Below are 22,359 nucleotides of genomic sequence, written 5' to 3'. Positions count from 1 at the left end.
ACTGAAAACTCCCTATCTAGAGACTTGCTGTACCAGCTCCTCTGTGTGTAAAAGTCAGTGACATAGCCTCCTCACTGCGTAGTGAAGAGCAACTCATGAACAGCGTTGGCGTGACTGTAACACCACAGGCTCCATTACAGCCTCCATGGAACTGTAAGCATATTAATGAGATGCAGTTTAAGTTGTTTTTCCATTCAAGTACTTACATAACAAAAATTACACACATTATCTGTTACAGACTGAAAAAGCAAGCAATGGTAGATGTGATTATGTCAGCTTGGTCAACTTAAATCACTCCACAGAAGTTCATAAAAAAACCCATGGAAAACAAGAATGAATACTCAAGTTTTCCACTACTAACTAAACTTATTTGTATGGAGTTTAAGAGACTGCATTCTTGAAAGACTTAGCTTCACCAGGCACCTCATATGAGTACTGCCATATAAGAGAGAGAAACAGCATCCAAAACTTACCCGATAACAGTGTGGAAAGTTCTTTAAATGCATAAGAAAGTGCATTTAAAATTGAGATTTTGCTTTATTAATGTGGAATTTTCAAGTAAAAACGTAACCCTACAATTCATTTTGCTGCTTTGGCAAGTGTTTTGAAATAGTTAATCCTAAGCAGTGAGATTAAACAGGGACAAAGCATTTATTTTCACCTCTCCACAATTCCACAGAGCGATTCGTAAAAATGCTCCACTTTGTACAGACTTCTGCAAATGCAGTATTTGATAGATAAGGCAAACTTTTCCATTAATGCTCTCTGGTTTTTTGTTTGGCCAAAACTGTATCCAAAACCAGCAGACAAATCACAATGCAGCTGAAAACAATTTCCACAAGCTGAGCTCTACAAAGCTGTGTTTTTGGGGTTGGGTAAAATCTGCCTGCTACGGTAAGAAGCTTCAAGGAGGACTCTTTCACAGCACCGTCCAAAGACTGTAGGGTTAAGATGCAGACTAAATATAAATAGTTCCACTGGTCCCTTCCACACCCCAAACAAAGAACACCGTCACTCACTCTCACACAATTCCTTCTATGTTTTGAGTTCAGTCATATCCACCTTAAACCCGATTACCATGAGGATTTGTGCCAGCTTACCTCCAATTCTTTATCACTCAGAGAACCCACGCTGCACAAGCTCTGGTTGGAAGACTCACTATTTAATGGACCCTAGTGAAAAACAAGCAAAGACTGTTAGAAACAACTTCCATACAAGGCAGATACATCCTATCAAACATTGAATCTCTGGGCTAACTAGGCTGCTCTAAGTCATGTGGATACAGCAGCAGCACGGGTCAAATACCTAGACACATGATGGGGCACTAAAAACATCAGAAGTTGTTTGGACCAAAATGGAAGTTGGACTGCCAGTTGGACAGTCTTTTCTCAGTATACTGATCCAGCCTTTGCAATGATATTTCTGTATCAATTTATATCCCAACTGCTTTATTTAACCACATCCACAAAACAGCCAAGGCAGTATTCATAAAAGTTTAAGGCAACTGGTTCGAGGAACAAAACTTCTGATTGAGTAGCAGTAGTTCCAAGCTCAGCTCTTCAGGCAAGCATCTGCTTGACCCTGGACTAAGAATTCAGAGGCATCTTCCATCTGGCAAGGCAGCTATTACAGTTATCAGATGCTGGCAGTACCACTAATTTTTCTTTAAATGCGTAATTTTCATGCTTTTGTAAAGCACTAAAAAAAGCAAACAAGTCAAAGTTGTGTTAACAGCAGTACAACCAGCACCCATAAGACAATCCTTCCCACTGGGTTATTTTATGGACCCATGGCTGACCTGCCAACACAGCAATTGCTCCTACCAGGCTAAAGCACAAATACAAAAGGCTGAAATAGATTTACCAAAATAGTATCCAGGTACCCACAAAGTCTGCCTGCATCTTCGCAGGCTCTACTGGATACACGTGCATTTTTACGTATCCGAATAGTTTTTTAAATTATTTTTTCTAAATCTGTACCAAAACTGGTTTTAAAAGGAAAGAAAAGTGAATCATGCAAAGTCACCGTGTTTTAGCCCAGCACTCTGACACAAAGGTATCCTCCTACAGATGTAACTTACGAAATCTAGACGAATTTGACAAAGATATAAAAACAAGATTCACAATTACTGATGGCATGTATTAACAAGAAGAATGACATGATAAAGCGACCTCTCCATTAATAACTTGTGAGCATCTTTTCCCAAAGATTCATTCTATTTTAGCATTCTTATTTTTGCAGTAACCACTTCCCACCACCAATCTCTCCCCAAGGCAAGTCCACTTCTCATTATATACTCGAGCAGAAGACTTATGTGAGGGGTCGGGGAGAAGCCTTAACACCACAAAGAAATCCCATAGCAGATCATTTGTTGAGGGGAGCAGCTCTCCTTTCCCTATTTGAGGCAAACACCACCACCAAATTAAACCTGTGATACAACCTAGCTATTACTAACCCAAACTTCCAAGCAGGCATTCACAGAAGGTAAAAGTTCTGTTTACCTTCTGTATTACACTGTGAATGTTAACTACCAAATTTGTTTTTCCTACAAGGACATGCTTAGTTGCTTCAACAACAACAACAAACAAACAAAAACCCAAACCCACAAATCCCCACGTGAATAGCTCAGGAAACTACACATTTAGGATTCCCTTTTAGAAAGTGAATTACTATAAGAAAAACTGCAGATTTATACTCTAAGCCATACCATACGCTTTCAACTCATCACACAAATAGCTCAAGACCACAAAGGTATTTCACCTCACCTGTTCTGTAACAGTTGCCTTTTAAACAAAGAGGCAAGCTTCCCACCACCCAACATAACGGCTCACAAGTCTTAGAGGTACAACTCTTGGTTATTCCAGAGGTTTATTCCATGGCCAACAGGACTTAACAGAAGTGCCAACACTAAAATTCGGTACATCCACATTGATTAAAAAAATATGGTATCCTACTGCAAGCAGTAATTTCGTCTTTTTGCAACTTCATCTTTTCACCCATGTAAAAAGCTTGTTTATAAACTGCACAAATGCAGTCCTTTAAAATCCTTCACTTCCTCCCTTGAATTCAAGCCCCAGCAGCACGTCTAAGACGTCAACCTTCTGTGCAAGCGCAAAAGCTTTATTAAGTGCAGGAGCATCTCCACAAATTAGCATTTGCTGGTCTCAGATGGACAGGGTGGGGTTCTGACATGATGAAGATGAAAGTGAAAGTCGTTTCCACATTTGCTTAGATCTCGCTGCCTCCATTTTGCACATGGGTAGCAAATGACAGGAGCAGCTGCTCCCAAAATGCCACATTTGAGCTTTTCAGGAACACTGTGGTCGAAAGGTTATGTCAGTGGCTGTTCATTTCAGCAATGGACCTGTATTCTTGGGTCACCTGGAGAAATAAACTGATGAGGCTGCCCATAGTTAGAAATGATCCTAAGATTTTTTTTTTTCAGAAATACAAGTTTATCCTTTCCAGTACAAGAAATCCACTCAGTCTGCACCTGAATGCAAAGTTCTGGAATGCAAGCAGCTGGAAAAATGCCTAATACAAAATACACAACGTTTTTCTTACTTCCAGTACCACAACTACCTGTACTGACTATACCACATGGGAAATTTATGGCTCTAGCTGCTGGAATCAAACCCATTTTTTGCATCAACAAAACAGCAGTTCAGTTCCGATCACAGATTCTTGAAGAGCAAAAAACCTATTTTCCCTTTACTTTAAAACTTCCTCTAGAAACTACACTTGCAAAATCATAAAATTGAACTCAACGCAGTAGCAGAAAGGGTGAAAAGGAACTAACTACTTAGTTACAGAACCAGAAAAGAACAGCTTGTCAGCTGTCCACAAGTATCCAGCAAGTTTGCTGTCAGTGTATCGATACAGTGAACAAATGCAGAATTAATTCTTCATAGGCGTGTTTTGACCCGTTTCCACTGCATGAGCTTTCCTTTCCCTCGATTACCTCCTAGAGGGCCTTCCATTGACACTTCTCTTACAGTGCAGTATTGGGCCTATCTTACAGGCAAGGAGCTGAAGCGATGAACAAGAGTTCATGTTAAAGCTGGCATAAAAGTCTTGTTTTGAGGTATTTCAGCTATGGAAACACAAACTGTTCATTAGAATGTGCTGTACTCAAATCACTGAAGATGCAATACCTCAGATATTTAAGGAACACGGCTGAGCTCTCGGCTGCACCTCTTCTCACATAGTTATGCGAGAAAAAGAAAAAAAAAAGCAAGTTTTCCCGATCGTCCAGCTCGGTATCTAGTTTCACACATAACCTCACGTTATCAACTGCTTACAGCAACAGGTTTAGACAATGGATGTGAGAAACCATACATCTGAGTCCCTCCCCCTCAACTAACAATCAGTGAGTGTATGTATAAAAAACCCTTCAAATTTATGTTTTATCATTCCTGACTGTTTATATTTAACTCAGCAACTGACATTGGATAAATGTTCAGTACTTAATTTAGCATACCATTTCAAGTGGTCATGACACAAGAGGAATTAAAGGAACGAACCTGAATTTTGGGAAAGAAAACCCAAGTAAGCAATGGCAAAGGATACCAACATCAGAATATTGCCAGGGAAGTAGCAGTAGGGAATAATAAACATGCAATAGTTTACACAGGAAGGGCTTATGAATTTTTTTCCAGAAGAAGTCATCTGCACTGGCATCTGGCTTTTCTAGCATCGACTACATTGGGATAATACCGCACTTCTCTGATATCACTTCCAGCCCACTCATCCACTGTACCCTGTCAAGAGAATTGGTGATGGGGCTCAGCAAAAATTCAAAATACGTGGGTCATCTGAAATAAGCTAATAGTTTCTACCGTGTTTACCCAAATGACAAGCACAAGAACAGCACACACTTCCTCCTCCGCAAGGAATTTCTTTCCGAGATAAGCTGGCATGCTCTTTTCCCTTGTGATTCACCTATGAACTGTTGCTTCTAAGTCCGCGACCTACCTATGCACAACAAAACCTCCATGTTGAGAAGTGGATGCAACGGTAGCAGGCGCTTTCACGACTCCTACTCAAAGGCAAGAATTTAAAATCTGTCCACTCACACCAGCTGGTTAGTCATTTCTCCCTTCGCAAGAGCCCTGGAAAGGCCACAAATGAGGCACAATGTCTGAAGTTTCAACAGAAGCAACTTAGCCTGATAATAGCTCCCCTCAGATCTTCCGTAACAAAGCTAGCCTGACTCAGATCGCCCTTACCTATCTCCCGTCCGAGTCTACCCGCCGCCTTGCGTGACTCGTGCATTTCCCCAGCCTCTCCGAGCTCCCCAAAATGATCCCACAGGCCTGTCCGCAAGTCTTACGTTGGGCAGTCTCCATTTTGTGCTCTCCAACTCCTCGTATTGAAAGGGAGCTCTAGGAATTCAAGCTGCCTAGCCAAAGTCTCCCATGTGGACTTACAGCAACACGCGTTGCAAAATTCTCTTGCTAACTGAATGGCAGAGTCATGCTTCATTACCTCAAGCCAAGGTAACCCCAGTTCTTCTCAATTCTGTAGCAAATCAAGAGATTTCAAAGTGAAAAAGTCAGTCCTTAGTTCCACTGTAAGTTAGGGATGACTCCACGCAGTCTTACGCCAAAACAAAATGGCTGAATGGTTTTCCACTGCTCTAGTCCAGTACTACTGCGTAAGACAGGTTTAATTAACATTTTCTTATTTCTTACCTTATTTCAAGCACATCTTGTATAAGAATTACAGACTACTTCTTAACTGGGCTTTTAGAAAAGCTCGGTATTCTAGCCAATAACAAAATCCCCGTATCACCCAGGTCTTTTTGCCTGGAGAAGTTAATCTACTATCAGATGTTCACAGGTAACCTCCACTATATCAGATGGATAAGCAGATCTGCAACAGGATTTGCTTGGCTTCCATATGTGTCAAGACTTCTCTCAGGTTGAAAAAAAATAATAGTATTTTTATTTTACTCACAGCAAACTGGACAGAAGGGTCACGCAATTCACCCTTAACCCTCAGTTCAGGGGCAGAAACAGAACTGAGATCTGACAACTATTCCTGGGCTCTAGCAGCCAGACAACACATTTTAAATAAGTAATCTTGTACACGGAAGCATCTAAACAATTTTCAAGTATCCAGCACAAAGTGCTGGCCCGTTCTGCGGTAGCTGATAGAACTGAATGCTCAGTTTCAAAACTCTTAACTAGTTCTTCTGGTGGCACACGACACCTGTTAAGGACCATCACGATGCAGCACCACTTCCCTCCAAGGAAGATACGATTATTCTCAAACATGAATTCTCAACTTAGCAACATTTTTAGCACCAAAGTTACCAAGTAGACTACACAACTGGTAGCTACTGAACCAATCCAAGACCGCTACAGTGACAGAGAAAGGAAAAAACCCAAAATAATACAAGTAAATGCTGTTACGAGTAATTCTCTTTTTGGAGGTAGATGTTCTGCAGCATAAGTGACAGTCTTGAGGTTATTTTCATTTCCCTCCTTATGACACTTCAGAGGGGGAGGAAAGGGAGCACCAGCCACCACCAAGACCAAATACTTTTTTGATTCCAGCAGAGTCATCTGCATCTACAAGACTCCTGCAGCACGACAGGAAAGGTTACTCTCTCTAGAAATACTCCAGCCTTTTTAGTTCAGCTATACCAAAGTGGCACACACGACTTAGTTTGAAGATTTTCTAAAGACCAAACTTGCAGAAGGTATGCGTGCTGCTGTGATGATCCGCCCTGGTCAAGCCTTAGACAAGCCATGTGCAAATACGGATTTGCCCATCACAATTAACTCTTCCAATTCTTATCCAGGAAAAGTTTGTGGAAATGACACATCCTTTGGAGTTCACCCACCTGGTATCTTAAAGGTAGCAACCGATCAGGGGAAGGGAGGCAGGGGATGAGAACAGACAAAATGAAACAATGTTATCTAGAGAAACAACTGTATTTTGTCTTCTGAACCTACTGACCCAAGGATGCTGTTCGAGATGACTAGTCAGAACAATTCCTGAAGTGAATGCACTTAGATTTCCCCTAGTAAGTAAACATAAACAGAAGCTAAATAGGCAAGAATACTGGTAGGTGTCAGATAGTCATGTGTTAATTTAAGGACTTGCTTTGCGAATTTGGGGAAGAATGGCACTTTACCATATGGCAAGAATAGACATCTAAAGCATCACTGGCTTTTTGAAGCTATCTAGTGACCTGGATGAACCACATGAGTATAACAGTTGCCTAGAAACATTCCTTGCTCATAAATTTGACTTCATGTATTAACTCCAAGCTTCTAGAGAAATATATTCTCCAGTTACTAAGTAAGATAATTCATCACAGACTTGCAACAGAATTTTGAGGCATTTGGGACTGCAAATTGACCTCGGCCATTGGGTTGTGCCTTCAGCTACCACAGGAGGTGACAGTGCACAGCTGTTTCCAAAACGGTTTAGGATTTCTGTCCTCTACTACTGTTACTGGAAAGCTCTTCCAGAATCCCATGACTCTGATGGCTAGAAGCTTTTTTCTAGTTTCCAGACTAAAAATTTATTCTAGAACAGCTTAGTCTCATTCATTTCTCAGAAACACGTACAGCTGCTCTTGACTTGCAAACATGGAGGGGAAGCGGGCTTTAAAGCTGCACTTGTATTGTGGATGTAAACTAGCCCGTTAGTTTTATGCAGGACCAAAATATATCCTGTATTTTTAAACATAAAAGAAACCTAACCAAACACACTAAGCGATACACCCAGTCGGTGGAAGGCAGGAAGCTCAGTTACAACTGCCTGCTGCCTTCACCCAATAGGAGAGCATCTAAGATGACATTTCTTCCTTTTATGCAATAAACAGCAACAGAATACCTTCCATCCCAGGAGGATGTGCCAGTCCCGGTCCCACTAGATGGCACTAACTTACTCTACGTAGCTTTCCTTAAACATTTAATTGGAGAGAGCTAAAAACCTTAGTTGAACCACACAAATTGTATCACAGCTTTCCCAATATATTCCTTTTAAGACAATGACCTACCAATGCCAGTGCGGAGCATGACGGACGGAGACTTGGGGGGGTAGGGAGGGAATTTGAAGCACCAACCTGGGAGGGAATGTAGTATCTGAGATTAATATTGCAACCAAGATTTGCTGCAACATAGTAGAGTCATGCTAATTCATATCAATGGTTGGCTGATCTACTGCAGATTAGCAAGTATGCAAGTAAATAAATATATATCAGTTGAAAAGTGTAACGCACTTGAACAGTTTACTGACTAGTATAAAGTAAAACACTATACTGCATAACAACAGGTTAAAATAAAATTCAGTAACAGAACAGCTTTGCCCAAAGCAAAGCCTCCAAGAAATGAGGCTTTTTTACATGGATATGCTTTAGAAACAGAAATGGGTTTTCAATATTCACCGGTACAGAGTAAGGGCATGTACTTTCTGCTTCAAACATACTGAAAACATAATTAAGACTTGCTTTCCTGTATCTTTCAAAGGTTATTCCTTTAAAAGGAATGGTTCCCAATATCATTTGTGAGTATTGAGTACGTTGGCACTGTCATAAAGCAACGACAGCACCTATACTTCTAAGCCTTAGCTAATCTAGAAAGTTGTTTGGCTTTATCTATACCGGCACAGCTAAAGACACTAAAGTGACATACACGGGGCTGGGGGGGAAGAGGTAAGAAACAGATGAAAAGAGTACATAAAAGTTGTAATGTTTTATAAAACAAGTTTTTCAAGATTGTAAATACGTTATGCACCATAAACTTTTATGCTAGTAAAAACCTTAAAAGTCTTAAGAGTGCGGGAAAAAGATCAACCCCCCCCTACACTCTTACTTCAATAACCAAAATTGTTACGCCACAACAACTTCTAGTGTTAATCTTCCTTACTACACTACCTTACAGCTAAACATTTTACTTACTCACGCTCCCTTCTGAGACTTAAGCTTGTTTGAGTCCTGACTGAAGTACAGGTCATAAAGAAAAGCATGAACTCAAACAAAACCCTCTTTCCAAGTGCTGATGTGGTTTGAATTTTCCCAAGAAATACAGCAGCATCTACAATGTCTCTTCTCAAAATAATCCTAAGAGGTTTTTGAAAATTACCTAGCAACGATACGTTGTTTTATCACCTACCCTTATGTTGTCCAAAACTCAGTATCTTCCTCAAAAGTAAACTCCTTCTCACTGACCTAGTTTAAGATGAGTTCTGCCACCATTTCATTGCTCAGAGAGACTATCTATTAACACTACCAACATCATCTGGAGAACTTACAGGTTAATGCTAGTATATCAAGCAACCACACAATGTTCTTATTTAAGTGCCTTACTCAAGAAAAGCAGCTACTGAACAGTCATGAAGTTGTGCATGAGGACAAAGATGGGATTTTACTAGCAGGTTGCGGATCGCAGGTATAGGAGAGCTTACCTTCAAATACTTTTGCGCGTGTGTTCTATGCAACTAAGTATACAATTTTGGCATACTGCACCCACAAAGAACTGAACAAATTCCTAAATATATTAACTCTCTGGTTACTTGTTGTATCAAACACAGTAAACTCGAAACTCTGTCTAACAAGTGGCCAAATTCAGTTCACAAATGCATTCTTGGAGAAAGAAAGAGACAGATGAGATTCCCACTTCCAAAGACAAAGTTGTCACAGGCTTTTTTGGGGTGTACAAGCTGCCTTAAGATGGAGCCACTCCTAAGAACTTAATTAGAACCCAAAATCTTCTGTATAGCAAACCATCTGCTCAGAGATCCCATTTTCATTCCTCTTAAACATACTTCAAGCAAATTAGCGGTCAAAACACAAACTACTGATACAAAAAATATTCTGCTAGCAAAGCAAAATTATCAGTGTAGAAATTAAAAAACCAAAGAGCAGTGCAAGATGGACAAGCAGTCATGCCTGTTACCAAAGGTACGTACACTCACCTTAGCAACCCCGACTCCAGTGAACCTGGCCTCCAGTAGTTCCTGCCTTCGTGGGTCCAGGCTATGCAGTTCTTCCATCATTTCTGCTGCTATGGGAGAACAACACTCAGATTATGCAATGCAAGGAAAGGAGAGAGATTTAATATTCCGCGCCACTGACGAGACTCAAAAGTGCCTGTTCTGCAGCATAACCATGTAGAAAGGGTTTTCCTGCAAGAGAAATGCAACGCTACCATGCAATACTGACAAGACTTTGCCACCATATTACTGTTCTTAAACCGTAACCCTGCTGGAGAGTTTCCTCTTCTATCTGTTGTACCAGCCATTTCAAGATCTCTAAATCCAAGAAACCAATTATGTCACATTCTCCCACTGGATGCTTTATTAAAAGGAAAACATGGGACCAGAGTGTTATGACTAAAAGCTTCAGAGCTTTTCATCTGTGCTGCATGACTAGGAGGAAGAAAAAGAAAAAAAAAAAAAAAAAGAAAAAAATAGCGCAACATTCTTCACCCCATAATTTATTTTTGGCCAATCCTGGAAACACTAGATCTCCCTGAACTCCAGATTTCACCATCAGCAGCTTTGGTTTTTCCAAGCCCAGAAAGGAATTATAAAAAGAAAATAACACTCATTTAAACCTTTCCCTTTATAAAGGTTTGGATACCTCCAGTGTAACAGCCGCTTCTGTATACTGGATGTACCCTGAGGTACCTCTTGGCAATCCAACACAAGGGATGCTGTTATTTGAAGGGTTAATGATCCCCCCCTCCCCCCCTCCCGACCTAGCATAGTTGTGTAAACAGGTTAAAAATCAGGAAATACACAATTCAAATACTGAACTGCGAAAAAATGGGACAAATTTCAATGTTCATTATAACTGTGAATCACATCTTCCCAACTGCACCAATCAAGTTCTTTTCCAGAAATGTCTGTTCCAGTTTCATTTTCTGGACTAGGGGGGGGGGGGGGGGGGAGGAAGAAAAAAAAAAAAAAAAAAAAAAGAAGACAAGACAGAAGATAAAGATTTGCTGTATAAAGAGCATATGCGATGAGGAAAGTTCTTGAAGGGCAGCAAGTGCCCTCTAGAATAGGCAGTATACAATTGTTCCTTTTATTAACTGTCCATTTTGTCCCTGCCGTTTCCTCCAAATGCTGCAGATCTAAGTTACAGGGGGCAAAGTGAATCCATCCGGGGGCATTTCCAACGGCTCTCCCAGATCTGTAACAAGCCTCAGAAACTAGTGGGATACTAAAATGTGGTCATTAGAGAACCCCATTCCTACCATGGGCTTTAAAACCCCAACAAAGCTATCAGCCTAGTTTTTCAAAACAGGAAATCTGTGCACTGAGGAAAATGACAGAACAAGCCACGAAGGCAAAGATGTTAAAGTCCTCCCAGGTCTCCCCCCCATGATGAGGCACAGGGCGACCATCGGCGAGGGGATGGCATCCCCACGCCGGGATGCTGCTCTGGGGAAGGGACTGCCACAAGTTCCCGAGCCTCCCCCGCCCCAGGGCCGACCTCCCCCCGGGGCCTGGGCACTGCTCCCCCCCCCTGCTCCATCCCTCCCGGAGGGGATGGCATTCCCTGCCTGCCCTCCCGAATGCTTGGCGGGGGGCTCGTCAGCACCTCTCTGCCACCCTCCCGCCCCGCTCGGGAAACAGAGGCAGGCGTTCGAAAAGCAGCCGGTGAGTGAGCAGCCTTGCCCCGCCGCCAGCTGCTGCACCGCCTCGGCCTGCCTCCTCCTCCCCTGCACCCCAGGCAGCACCGCCTCAACTCCCAGGCCGGGGATCCACAGGCCGTGCCCACCCCGTCACCTCCCCCGCCGGCCAGGGCCTCCGCGCCCCCCCGGGCCGGGCCGGGCCACCCCCTGGCCCTGCTCTTACCCCCCGCCCGCCGGGGCTGCGGGCCCGCGGGGCCTGCGCTGCGCCCTGCCCCGGCCACCGCGGCCCAGGCCTCGCTCCTGCCGCCTCGGGGCACAGGCCTCGGGCCCTTCCGCCGTGACCCCGGCCCGGCCCCGCCGCCAGCGCCGGGCAGCCCCTCGCAACCGCCGCCCCCCGCCTCCAGCGCGGCCCGGGGGCGCTGCCCAGCCGCCCCCCCAACCCCCGGCCCCGCCGCCCCCAGGGCGGGCTCGGGCCCGGCGCCGGGCGGGCAGGCGAAGGGGGTCCCCCCCGCGCTTTCCCCGCCGCCCCCGGGCTCTCTCACCTGGCGCTGCCGCCGCTGCTGCTCCTGCCGCCGCCCCGCCGCTCCTCTCCCCTCCTGCCCGGGCCCAGCGCTCCCCGGGCACCGCTCGGATCCCGCCGCCGCCGGGGGCAGGAGCAGGAGGAGGAGGAGGAGGAGGAGGGAGGGAACCTGCTGCGGCGGCGGCAGCGGCGGCACGGGCGGGAGGGGGAGGCCAGGGGCGGCTCCGCGGCCTCTCGTGAGCCAGGCGCCGCCGCCGCTGCGGGCACCCGGGCTCCACGCGGGGAAGGGCGGAGGGGAGGGGGGCGGCGGCAGCGGGGGGGGGTGGGGGGGGAGGTGGGGGCTCGCCCCTCGCCGGCTGCGGGGCGGGGAAGGAGACGGGGCGGGTGTGGGGGAGCGGGAAGGGATGGCTAGGCCGCGGATCCCCGGCCTCGCGTAAGAAACCTCGCCTGGCCGGGGTGCGCGCAGGCCGGCGGCGGCCGCAAGGCCTCGCGGCAGGACAAAGGCCCGAGGGAGGTCTCGGCGAGCGGCGGCGCCCGGGCAGGTGGGGAGGGCGAGTGGAGGGTGGGGGGGGCACCGGGGCTGCGGGGACCCCTTCGCTTCCCGGGGGGCGCGCGGCGGGGCGCGGGCAGGTGCCGGGGCCGGTGCTCGCCCCCTCCCCGCGGCGCTGGGCCCGGCCCGGCCCGGCCCGGCTCGATTGGTGCACACACACTAGTGAAAGCGCGCGGCGTCTCGCGAGATTTGCACGGCGGCGAGAGGGCGGGGGAAGGGCGGGCAGGGCAGGTCAGCGCGGGGGGGGGAAGGGGGAGGTCAGCGGGGGCGGGGCATGGGGGGCGGGGCCTGCTCCGAGGGGTAGAGGGAGGGGCCGGCCTGGGGGGAGGCAGCAGGTCCTGGGGGGGGGTCGGGGGGTCGGTAGGCCCTGGGGGGACAGGGCAGGCGGGGGGGGCGGGGCAGGGGGGGAACATGGGGCAGAGGGCAGGCCGGGGGGGGGGCACTAGACCCGGGGATCAGGGCAGGCCTGGGGGGGGCACGCCGGGGCAGGCCTTGGGGGGGGGGGGGTCAGTAGGCCCCAGGGGTCAGGGCAGGCCTGGGGGGGGGGGGCAGAGGGCATGCCGGGCTGGGGGGGGCAGTAGGCCCTGGGGGTCAGGGCAGACCTGGGGGGGACACAGGGCAGGCCTGGGGGGCGGGCAGGGCAGGCTTAGAGGGGGACATAGGGCAGGTCGAGGGGGGTCAGAGGGCAGGCCGGGGGGGTAGACCCGGGCATCAGGGCAGGTCTGGGGGGACAGGGCAGGCCTCAGTGGGGGGTACACACACGGTAGGCCCCGGGGGTCAGGGCACACCTGGGGGGGGGGGGGCGGGGACAGGGACAGGAGAGGGTCAGAGTGGACCCTGGGGTCAGAATGCCGGGGTGGGGGGGGTGGGTGTTGGGGGGGTGAGGGGGCAGCAGGCACAAGGTCAGATCCACCCTCAGGATGCAGACAGGGCTGGGGGTCAGGGCTGGGGGGGGAGGCTGGGCTGGAAGCACAAGGGGGAATCGGGGCAGGCTGGGGGGCATTTCCCCCTCAGGGGAGCAGAGGTTGACCTGCACCCCCGGGGGTGTCCCCAGAGCGGGGTGCAGGGGGTGCCCCCACACCCCCTCCAGTTCACCCCCTCTCCAGGCCTCTGTCTTCCACAGCCAGACGGATCCTCGCTTCCCAAACCGCCCTCATCCCGTGGTGGGGGGCTGTGCAAGGGCACCCTGGTGCCCCCCGACACACTACCCTGCTGTCCCTGTCCCCCTGGGGAGTGCCACCCCCCCACCCCCCCAGGAAAGGGTCTGGCTGTGCTCCCCCCCCCCCCCCCCTCATTTAGGGGGGGGGGATGTGATCAAATACAAGTATCACATGTGAACCCAACCCCGGGCACCCCAGCAGCCCCCTGGGACCCGCTCTCAGCCCTTTGCTGCAACACTCGGGGGGCGGGGGTGTGTGTGTAAAAAAATTAAAATAATAAAAAGATGGGCTGGTGCTGGCGGCAAAGAGCGCTCCCATGGCTGCTCATCCCGCGACCCGCTTGGCTTAGGGCTGGATCCGCTTTGTGAAACGCAACTGGGGGGGCGAGGGGGGCACCGGGGCTGGTTGGGAAGTGGCCGGGCCTGTCCGAGGGGCGGCAGGCGCGGATTAGCCATGGCAGCCCAGCCGTGCTTCCCGCCGCTCTTCTGGAGGATTCGCCCGGGCAGGGAATGCCGAGGGGCGCCCGTCACCCCCGATCCACCGACGCCGATTTATGACCGAACTGGAACCTACCAGTTTGGCAAACGCTGGGATGTGGAGAAGAGCTGGCGGAGCATCACGGAAAAAAACGCTCTCGCAAGGCAACGGGGAGGGGGGGGGCGGGGCGGGGGGGGGGGGGGGAAGTCGCATTATTTAAAAATTGTTGATTTATCATACATCGAGCCTGGCGTTCCTGGTGAAGTTACTGTTGCAAATGGCTCTCGCAGCGCCTGCCTGCTCTCGCAGGCTGCGTTTCCTGTGCTTTAATCTGGGTTTTTTTCGGTAAAAGAGCCGCTCCAGTTTCAGCTCCTGCTCCGTGAGTCACATTTTCAGCACGACCAGCAGCAGGATTTTGTAAAATAAAAAAGTAAAGAGCGTTTTGTGTGTGTGTTGTGGTTTGGTTTTTTGGGGTTTTTTTTGTGTTGTTTTTTTTTTTTAAAAAATAATAAAAAGGAAAAAAAATCTAGAGTAAATATTTCATCAGCTGGTAAACTAATCATAGCCATTTAGGGGAGCGCTAATTAGTACCATTTGCAGTTAACATTGTTCAGGGAGGTATAAATTTCATTTGTGTGTTTGTTTGATTTTGGGTGGAGGGAGGAGAGGATCTGGAGCCGTTACACCCAACGAAGGGACCGACTTCCCGTACCCTTCGGCTCTGCCGGACCCCCGCCACTGCCCCTCGGGATGCCGCCGACTGGAAGGGGAGCAGTTCCCCCTCTCAGAGCGCCGGCCAGGGGTTGGGCACCAGTAACACCACACCTACGGCAAACCAGGCACCAGTAACACCTATGGTGCTGCCCCCCACCTTTGTGTTTTCGGGGTGATGGGGGTCGCTTTGATCTAATTTTTCCTGTGCTTTTTGGAGCGACCCTGGCGAGGCTCTTCCTGCTCTCCCCCGCGCTGCTGGGCATGGCATTGCCGGGGATCACGTCAGCAGGGATCGCGTCGCCATCAATCTTCTCGCGTAGGCTACCAGACAAGCCCACGGGGCTACCGTTTCCCAATGGGGGTTTGCTCGCTATCGTTTCCACCGAAGTCGGACAGATCCGCCACCCTGCCCTCCTTCCCTCTGGCAGCACCGGGAGCCAGTGGCCTCCTGGAGGACTTACGGCATTCAGGAATGTCGCCCAACAGACATCCCGCGACACACCGGCAAGTCATGGGCTTGACGGAGGACCCGCGGTTGCGGCCCTGGGTCAGGCTGGAGCAGGGTGGTGACTTCCAACAAGGCAGCCAATGCCCTGAGGTGGCACCATCCTCTCCTTGTACCGTGCCCCTCTCCCTGCCCCATGTTCCCTGCCCTCCGCAAAACGGCTGGGCTTTCTCTTCTCGGGGTGGTTTCGGGGATGGAGCACGTCCCCTGCGGGCATGCACCCCGCAGCGCGTTTTGGGGCAGCTCTGGGAAGACAGCCCTGGTGGCTTGCTGCCTGAGGGCTCCACGGGCTCAGCTCTGCTCCCCGATTATCAGCAAGCTGCAAGTGCTCCCAGACCCCTTCCTTATAGCCTTGGCGAGTCGCATCCGTCCCTACCACTCTGCTGCAGACCCAGCGGCTGTCCCTTCTGCCTTCATCCTCCAAAGAGCGGCTCAGAGCAATGCTTTCAGCTGCAGTTTCCTTCCCAAGATGCCAAAATAGCAGCTCAGACAGGACACGGCAGCTCATCTTTCTGCGGCACGGGGTGGGGGAAGGAATCAACAAGTTGCAACTGTATTTCTGGCCATAAGCAGAAATTTTGGAGTAGCCTTTAAGGGTAGCACATGCTGTCAGCGGAGTGCCAGATATCTACAAAGGGATTTTAGACAAGTTTGTCAGGGAGCCCCGGTAGGAAGCAAGTTATTGGACCGATTTCCCAGCTCAGATGAGCTTGTAAGTCAGCGACCTCAGAGTTTTTTCCTCCTACACTCCACCAGGACGCTGCTTTGAGCAGGGATGCGCCGTCCATCCCAGCCTGGTACAGTGCTTCTTACTGTGCTGTGCCAGTGCACCCGAGACCAGGCTCCCGAACAGCCGTGGTGTCTAAGGTAAAAATCTATTTATCGGTGATCAGACATAGTACACTTGGACGTTTTTTCATGGCATTGTCTCCCGTGGGAGCTGATCCCACAGGTTGGGCTCAGCAGAGAAGTGGTGGACTGTTGTTTGTTTTGGTTTTTTTTTTAAAAAAATTCTGTTTTCTAAATAAGAAAAGTCAACTTACTGGAATGTGCTTCTGGCAAGAAAAGGTGAGTTTGTGTTTCTGTTTTTACAGGGAAAGGTTTCCTAATTCAAAGTGGCTGGAATATGTAAATATTTAATCATTTTGTATCAGAAAATTCTGGATTCAATTAAAAATTATAATGTCAACTTTTCAGATACTACCTCTCTAAGCCTGTAAAGCATCAAAACCTAAACCATGCTTAAGGTTAGGAAACCAAAATTCTGTTGATCTCAACTTGATTTTCCCCATAGTATTTCAGTTTGTGAACAGTTCCAGCGTGTTCGACTTTCTGGCCCAGCAAGAGAAGAGAGTGTTTGGATCTCCAGGAATCCTGGTGCAGGTAAACTTCTCCTTCCAACCCACACTTGAGTGCGGACACAGGAAAACTGTCCTGCTTTCCTCCTTTTGCATTAAATTCCTAAGAGTTCCCGAGCTCTCGTGCTTTTGGAGGAGCTGGTTTGAGAGCTGGCGACGAGGTGGCTATGAGCAATGCGCTACGTACACGGCTGACCAAAAATTATCTCATTCATGGGGGTAAGCCAACCCTCCTACACCATCGTCGTGCCAGATTCCTCCCGTACAGCATCCTGCTCTCCAGGTCTGCCATCAGCCAGTGTTAATGCTTCCTATTACATCCCCCATGGCAGCTCTCATCTCCTTGCGTCGGTCTCCTTGGATGTCAGCAGTATCCTTGGCATGCTGCACTTCTATCATGTTTTGAAGAACTACTCGGCTGCTGCAGCCATTTTCTTTGTCACAAATTCGATTTGAGCAGCTCCGGCAGCTCCCCTCCAGCTAGCACGGCGTGAGTAGCAAAAGAAGGGCAAGCCCCTGCCTTCGCATCACGGCTTCGCTGCTAACACATGTCCGATTTGACTAAAATTTGCTAGGATCTTATAGATATTTTAACATAGCGTGTAACAAGTTCCTTCTGTCTTGAATTCTGAGAAGATAAAATACCAGAAGACAAGCTCCTGATCTTTTTGATGTGATTTTGGTGATTTTCCTTTGCCTCTGCTTTCCAGGCTTGTGAAATACCCTAACCGTTTTTTTCCTGGAGTTTCTGTGCTGCCATGAGGTCTAGAAATGCACTGACATAACGTAACACATACACTAAAGAGAGCAGAGATTCCTCTGTCGTGGCAGGATGCTGGGGGCTTGGGACTGGAGTAAAGCACCAAAGTAAGAGCTGGCATCAGTGATCTCAAACCCAAACATTTTACAGCCACCGTGGGGGAAAAAAAAAAAAACAACAAAACAAACCCAAAAACCCCTCCAGAACAAGAGTTCAGCACTCAACAGGTTTCTTAAGGTTTTAGCACTGAGGGGTGACCTCATCTCTCGGCATCACATCCAGAAGAGGCAGCCCCTGTCTGCAGAGCAGCTTCTGTCACACCTAAGTCATGAGCTGCAAGATCTTTCTAGACTTGGGGCATTCAAAACATTTGCCCTTGTGTGGATTCCCCAGGATCTGGTAAGGGCAGGGCTCCAGGCACAGCCCTTCCCTCACCAGGAACATTAAAAGGGTCTCTCCTTATTTTCATTAGACGGGGAGAAAGCTGGTATCTCAGCTACCCAAAGACAACATGCCATCACCTGATTCCTTCCCGAGGCCATTCCGAGAGCCTCCACCCTCCCACACAATGGAGTTTATCTCCGAGGTTGTTCCTGCCCCTCCCTCTGTCTACACCTTCAGGTATCCCATTAGGGAGGCTTTGATACCCAAACCCAGTAGGAAAGCATCCAGGTCCCTCAGCCTCCAGGAGGCCAGCGCAGCCTCAGCACAGTGCCCTGCTCCCCGCAGCACGTGTCCTGCCTGCCACCACACGGGTACCTGCACCCCTGCGGCCACCACTGCCCCGCCGAGGGGAACCAAACCTCGCAGGCAGGAAAGGAACACCTCTGCCATCATGCCCGCTCTGCCCAAAGCACATGGTACCAGCAAGACCCACTGGTTTTCCTTCTGCATGCACCTCAACGATGCGATTCTCCTTTATGTGCCAGCAAGTCCTTCCCTGTCCTCACTACCAGCTTCCCAGAATACCAGAAGGTATAATTCTCGGCAGGATTTGCCCCCTGCTTCTCTTCCTCCTGCATGAAACGGGCATAATAACATCCCACCTTACAGGGCTTTTGAAAGCCTCAATTAAATAAACTGCTCTGAGATTTGTGTAAGAGGAAAATTAAATCAGCATCCCATTGTAAAGCTAGAGTTACTGCATGCCTCTCTGTGCAAGTATGTTCAACCTCTGTGTGTACGTCTGTAAATACATACCAACCTTCACAACAAGGCTCGTCTCAGTAGGGAAGAAGTCACCTGAAGTGGAGGAAAAGCCAGCTTTAGTTTTCCACACAACCTTGATCGACCTCTTTACATCCACCCTTGGCAGTCAATGTGGAAAAAAAAATGTGCAGCTGTGCAATTACAAGCGGTAGCACAGTGTATCTGCCTAGGTGGTGCTCCCCAGAGGAGGGGGACCACAGAGGAGGGAGCAGAGGGGGATATCTGCCCCTTTTCTCTCTAAACGCGGAAAGCCACATCCCGTGCCCCTGGAGCAGGGGGGCAGGGTACCACTCCCCTTACGGCCATAGAGCAGATCCCGCAGCGTTCCCCACGTGCACTACAGCAGTGTGAGCCTGGCCTCTGCCACCTGGGACTGGAAACACCAGCATCCCACTTCACAGGAGCTGAAAGAAAGTTTCAGAGGTCAAAAGACTGGCTGTGAGCCCCCAGAACTCCCCACTCCCCAAATAACACGAGAAGGCAAGAGCTGCAAGGGTCCTTTGGACTACAGAACATTAAACCAACCTGAATACAGCAGTGGTGCTCACACTCCAAATTCAAGCTGCTGTTCACACACTGTGCTGGTGCTCACAGTGAAGACTCTTTGGGGTTCTGTGGTACCAGGGAGCACGGTTTAGAGCAGCAGGGTCCCAGCCCCATCAGGATGTTCCTCCTTCCTGGAAACAGCCACAGACCAACAGCCTGGGAGCTCCAGGCACGTGCTGACACAACAGACTTGCTAGTGGTCTTTGCCATCGATGCTTTCTGGCCCCAGCCAGCTCCTGTTCATCCAGTTGTGGGTCAAAGACCATATTTTCAAGAGTAAAACCCTTCACTGGCACAACATCTCCTGTTGCACCGTACAGCCTGTGGGCAGGAGGTGAAAGCAGAGGCACACATGGCTCAGCTGCTCTTGCTTCTCCCTGTACGCATTCCAGCCGAGGCACCAGGTCTGGCTTGTGCTCTCCCTGACAAAAGCAGCCGCATCCCACCTACTGCATCCCACCTACTGCATCCCACCTAGCGCATCCCACCTAGCGCATCCCACCTACTGGATCCCACCTACTGCATCCCACCTAGCGCAGCCCACCTAGCGCATCCCACCTACTGCATCCCACCTAGCGCAGCCCACCTACTGCATCTCACCTACTGCATCCCACCTACTGCATCCCACCTACTGCATCTCACCTACTGCATCCCACCTACTGCATCCCACCTAGCGCTGCCCACCTACTGCATCCCACCTACTGCATCCCACCTAGCGCATCCCACCTACTGCATCCCACCTACTGTATCCCACCTACTGTATCCCACCTAGTGCAGCCCACCTACTGCATCCCACCTACTGCATCTCACCTACTGTATCCCACCTACTGCATCCCACCTACTGCATCTCACCTACTGCATCCCACCTACTGCATCCCACCTACTGCATCTCACCTACTGCATCCCACCTACTGCATCCCACCTAGCGCTGCCCACCTACTGCATCCCACCTACTGCATCCCACCTACTGTATCCCACCTAGTGCAGCCCACCTACTGCATCCCACCTACTGCATCCCACCTACTGCATCCCACCTAGCATATCCCCCCTAGCACATCCCACTGAGCTCCGATCAGCACCCACTGCTGCCCACACAGGGCATCTCCTCCCCGTGTCCCACCTTCTTGGCAGTACAAGCTCCCGTTAAGCGAGGCACTCGTGCACAGGAATGTAAAGCACAGAGCTACCAATTCCTTTCCGTCTAAACCCCCTTGCTTCACAGGAGAGACCTCCAAAAACCTCCTCCCTCCTCCTCACTTTTCTAGTGATTTCTGTCTTGCCCTGAAAACATAGATGACAACACTGTCACCATCAGAATCCCACAGACGCTGTACAAACAGACGTTTGCCTGGGACAGGCCCATGTCAAGGCAGATGAACAGCTACAACAGCAAACGTCATCCTGATCATCCATCTTCTCTTCTGGACTGATTCTCCCCAACATGGCACCAAACCAGAAGCGGTGGCGCTGCTCCGATTGAGAAATCTGATCCAGTTGACTGATCAGAAGAGCAAAGAAGATTGCATGACTCGGTTTCCCTCCATCTGTCTTTACAGAAGTGGAAGGATAAACCCCAAATCCCTTAAGAACTTGATCCCTGCAGCCTCATCCTCACTCCACGGCGCTGAAACCTGCGCATCTTCCATTGCTCCAAGGGGAAATCACAGCCGACCAACCTAATATTCACCAAGGGGAACCCATGCCTGACTCAGCTGCTACTCACCGAGGGGAAATCACGCCTGCTCAACCCTCAGCCTTCTCCGATGGAGTGCCTGGCCGGGTAGGTGAGGGTGGTGGATGTTGTCTGCCTTGACCTCAGCAAGGCTTTTGACACCGTTTCCCGTAACATCCTCGCAGGCGAGCTCAGGAACCGTGGGTTAGAGGAGCGGACAGCGAGGTGGGTCGGGAACCAGCTGAACGGCAGCGCTCAGGGCGCTGGGATCAGTGGCACAAGGTCTGGCTGGAGGGCTATGGCTCACAGTGACCCCCAGGGTCAGTGCTGTGCCCCGTCCCACTCCACCGATCCATCGGTGACCTGACCAAAGGGGCAGAGGCACCCTCAGCACGCCCGCCAACGGTACAGGACTGAGAGGAGCGTTCAGCCAGACCTGGGCAGGCTGGAGAGTGGGGGAGAGGGACCCCATGGAGTTCAGCCAAGGCAAGTGTAGAGGAGGGATGGCCCCACACACTGGAAGGGGCTGGGGCTGACCTGCTGGGAGGCAGCTCTGCGGGGAAGGCACTGGGAGTGCTGGTGGCCAGCAGGTTGCCCATGGGCCAGCAGTGTGGCCAAGGGGCCAGTGGGACCCCGGGGGGCGTGAGGAGTGTGGCCAGCAGGTCCAGGGAGGGGATCGTCCCCCTCTGCTCTGCCCTGGTGAGGCCACGTCTGCAGTGCTGGGCTCCCCAGTTCCAGAGAGACTGGGAGCTACTGGAGAGGGTCCAGTGGGGGCTGTGAGGATGATGAGGGGGCTGGAGCATCTTCCTTAGAGGAAGGGCTGAGAGAGCTGGGGCTGTTCAGCCTGGAGCAGGTGGAGGGGGGATCTGACGATGCCTACAGATATCTGGAGGGTGGGTGTCAGGAGGACGGGGCCAGGCTCTTCTCAGCGGTGCCCAGCGCCAGGACGAGGGGCCACGGGCACCAGCTGCAGCGCGGGAAGTTCCACCTGAACATGAGGGAGACCTTGTCTGCCCTGAGGGTGAGGGGGCGCTGGGACAGGCTGCCCAGAGCGGCTGCGGGGTCCCCGTCTCTGGGGACACCCAGACCCGCCGGGCGGCTCCGTGCAGCCTGCTGGAGGAGAGCCTGCTCTAGCAGGGGCTGGGCCGGGCGACCCCCGGAGCTCCCCTCCCAGCCCCACCAGTCTGCGATGCTGGGACTCATTTGTGCTCAGGAAAAACAGTTCAGTTCAGTCTGGGTCTGTGATTCCTGTGGGGAATCCAACTGGGGACCAGCCAGGGCTCATCCC

At 50.3% G+C, this 22,359-nt stretch overlaps 1 protein-coding gene and 1 long non-coding RNA gene across 9 annotated transcripts in view; both read right to left on the bottom strand.

The window, feature by feature from the left end:
- The window catches only part of TLK2 (tousled like kinase 2), a 43,932-nt gene extending 31,072 nt beyond the window's left edge, over positions 1–12,860 (bottom strand). For 3 of the 8 annotated variants that reach the window (XM_080369931.1, XM_080369936.1, XM_080369938.1), the window contains exons 1-4: positions 12,143–12,860; positions 9,934–10,022; positions 8,018–8,083; positions 1,101–1,172 (exon numbers count right to left, since the gene is read on the bottom strand). In XM_080369931.1, the coding sequence (XP_080226057.1) occupies positions 1,101–1,172; positions 8,018–8,083; positions 9,934–10,014 (219 nt within the window). In that variant the 5' untranslated portion in view covers positions 10,015–10,022; positions 12,143–12,860. Of the gene's footprint in view, positions 1–1,100; positions 1,173–8,017; positions 8,084–9,933; positions 10,023–11,823; positions 12,023–12,142 lie in introns of those variants that run through there. The other 5 variants (XM_080369932.1, XM_080369935.1, XM_080369933.1 and 2 more) reach the window with 5 other exon arrangements.
- Positions 12,861–14,810: 1,950 nt separating this feature from the next.
- Positions 14,811–20,026, bottom strand: LOC308055594. Its single transcript, XR_013924568.1, has 2 exons — positions 19,379–20,026; positions 14,811–19,257 (listed from the first exon to the last, which is right to left on the bottom strand). It is a non-coding gene; the product is annotated as an uncharacterized lncRNA (long non-coding RNA).
- Positions 20,027–22,359: the final 2,333 nt, after the last annotated feature.

This window comes from Falco punctatus, assembly GCF_963210335.1.
Source record: "Falco punctatus genome assembly, chromosome: 19".
NCBI lineage: Eukaryota > Metazoa > Chordata > Aves > Falconiformes > Falconidae > Falco > Falco punctatus.
Note: the sequence above shows the minus strand (reverse complement) of the source record. Positions and strands in the feature narration are given on the sequence as shown.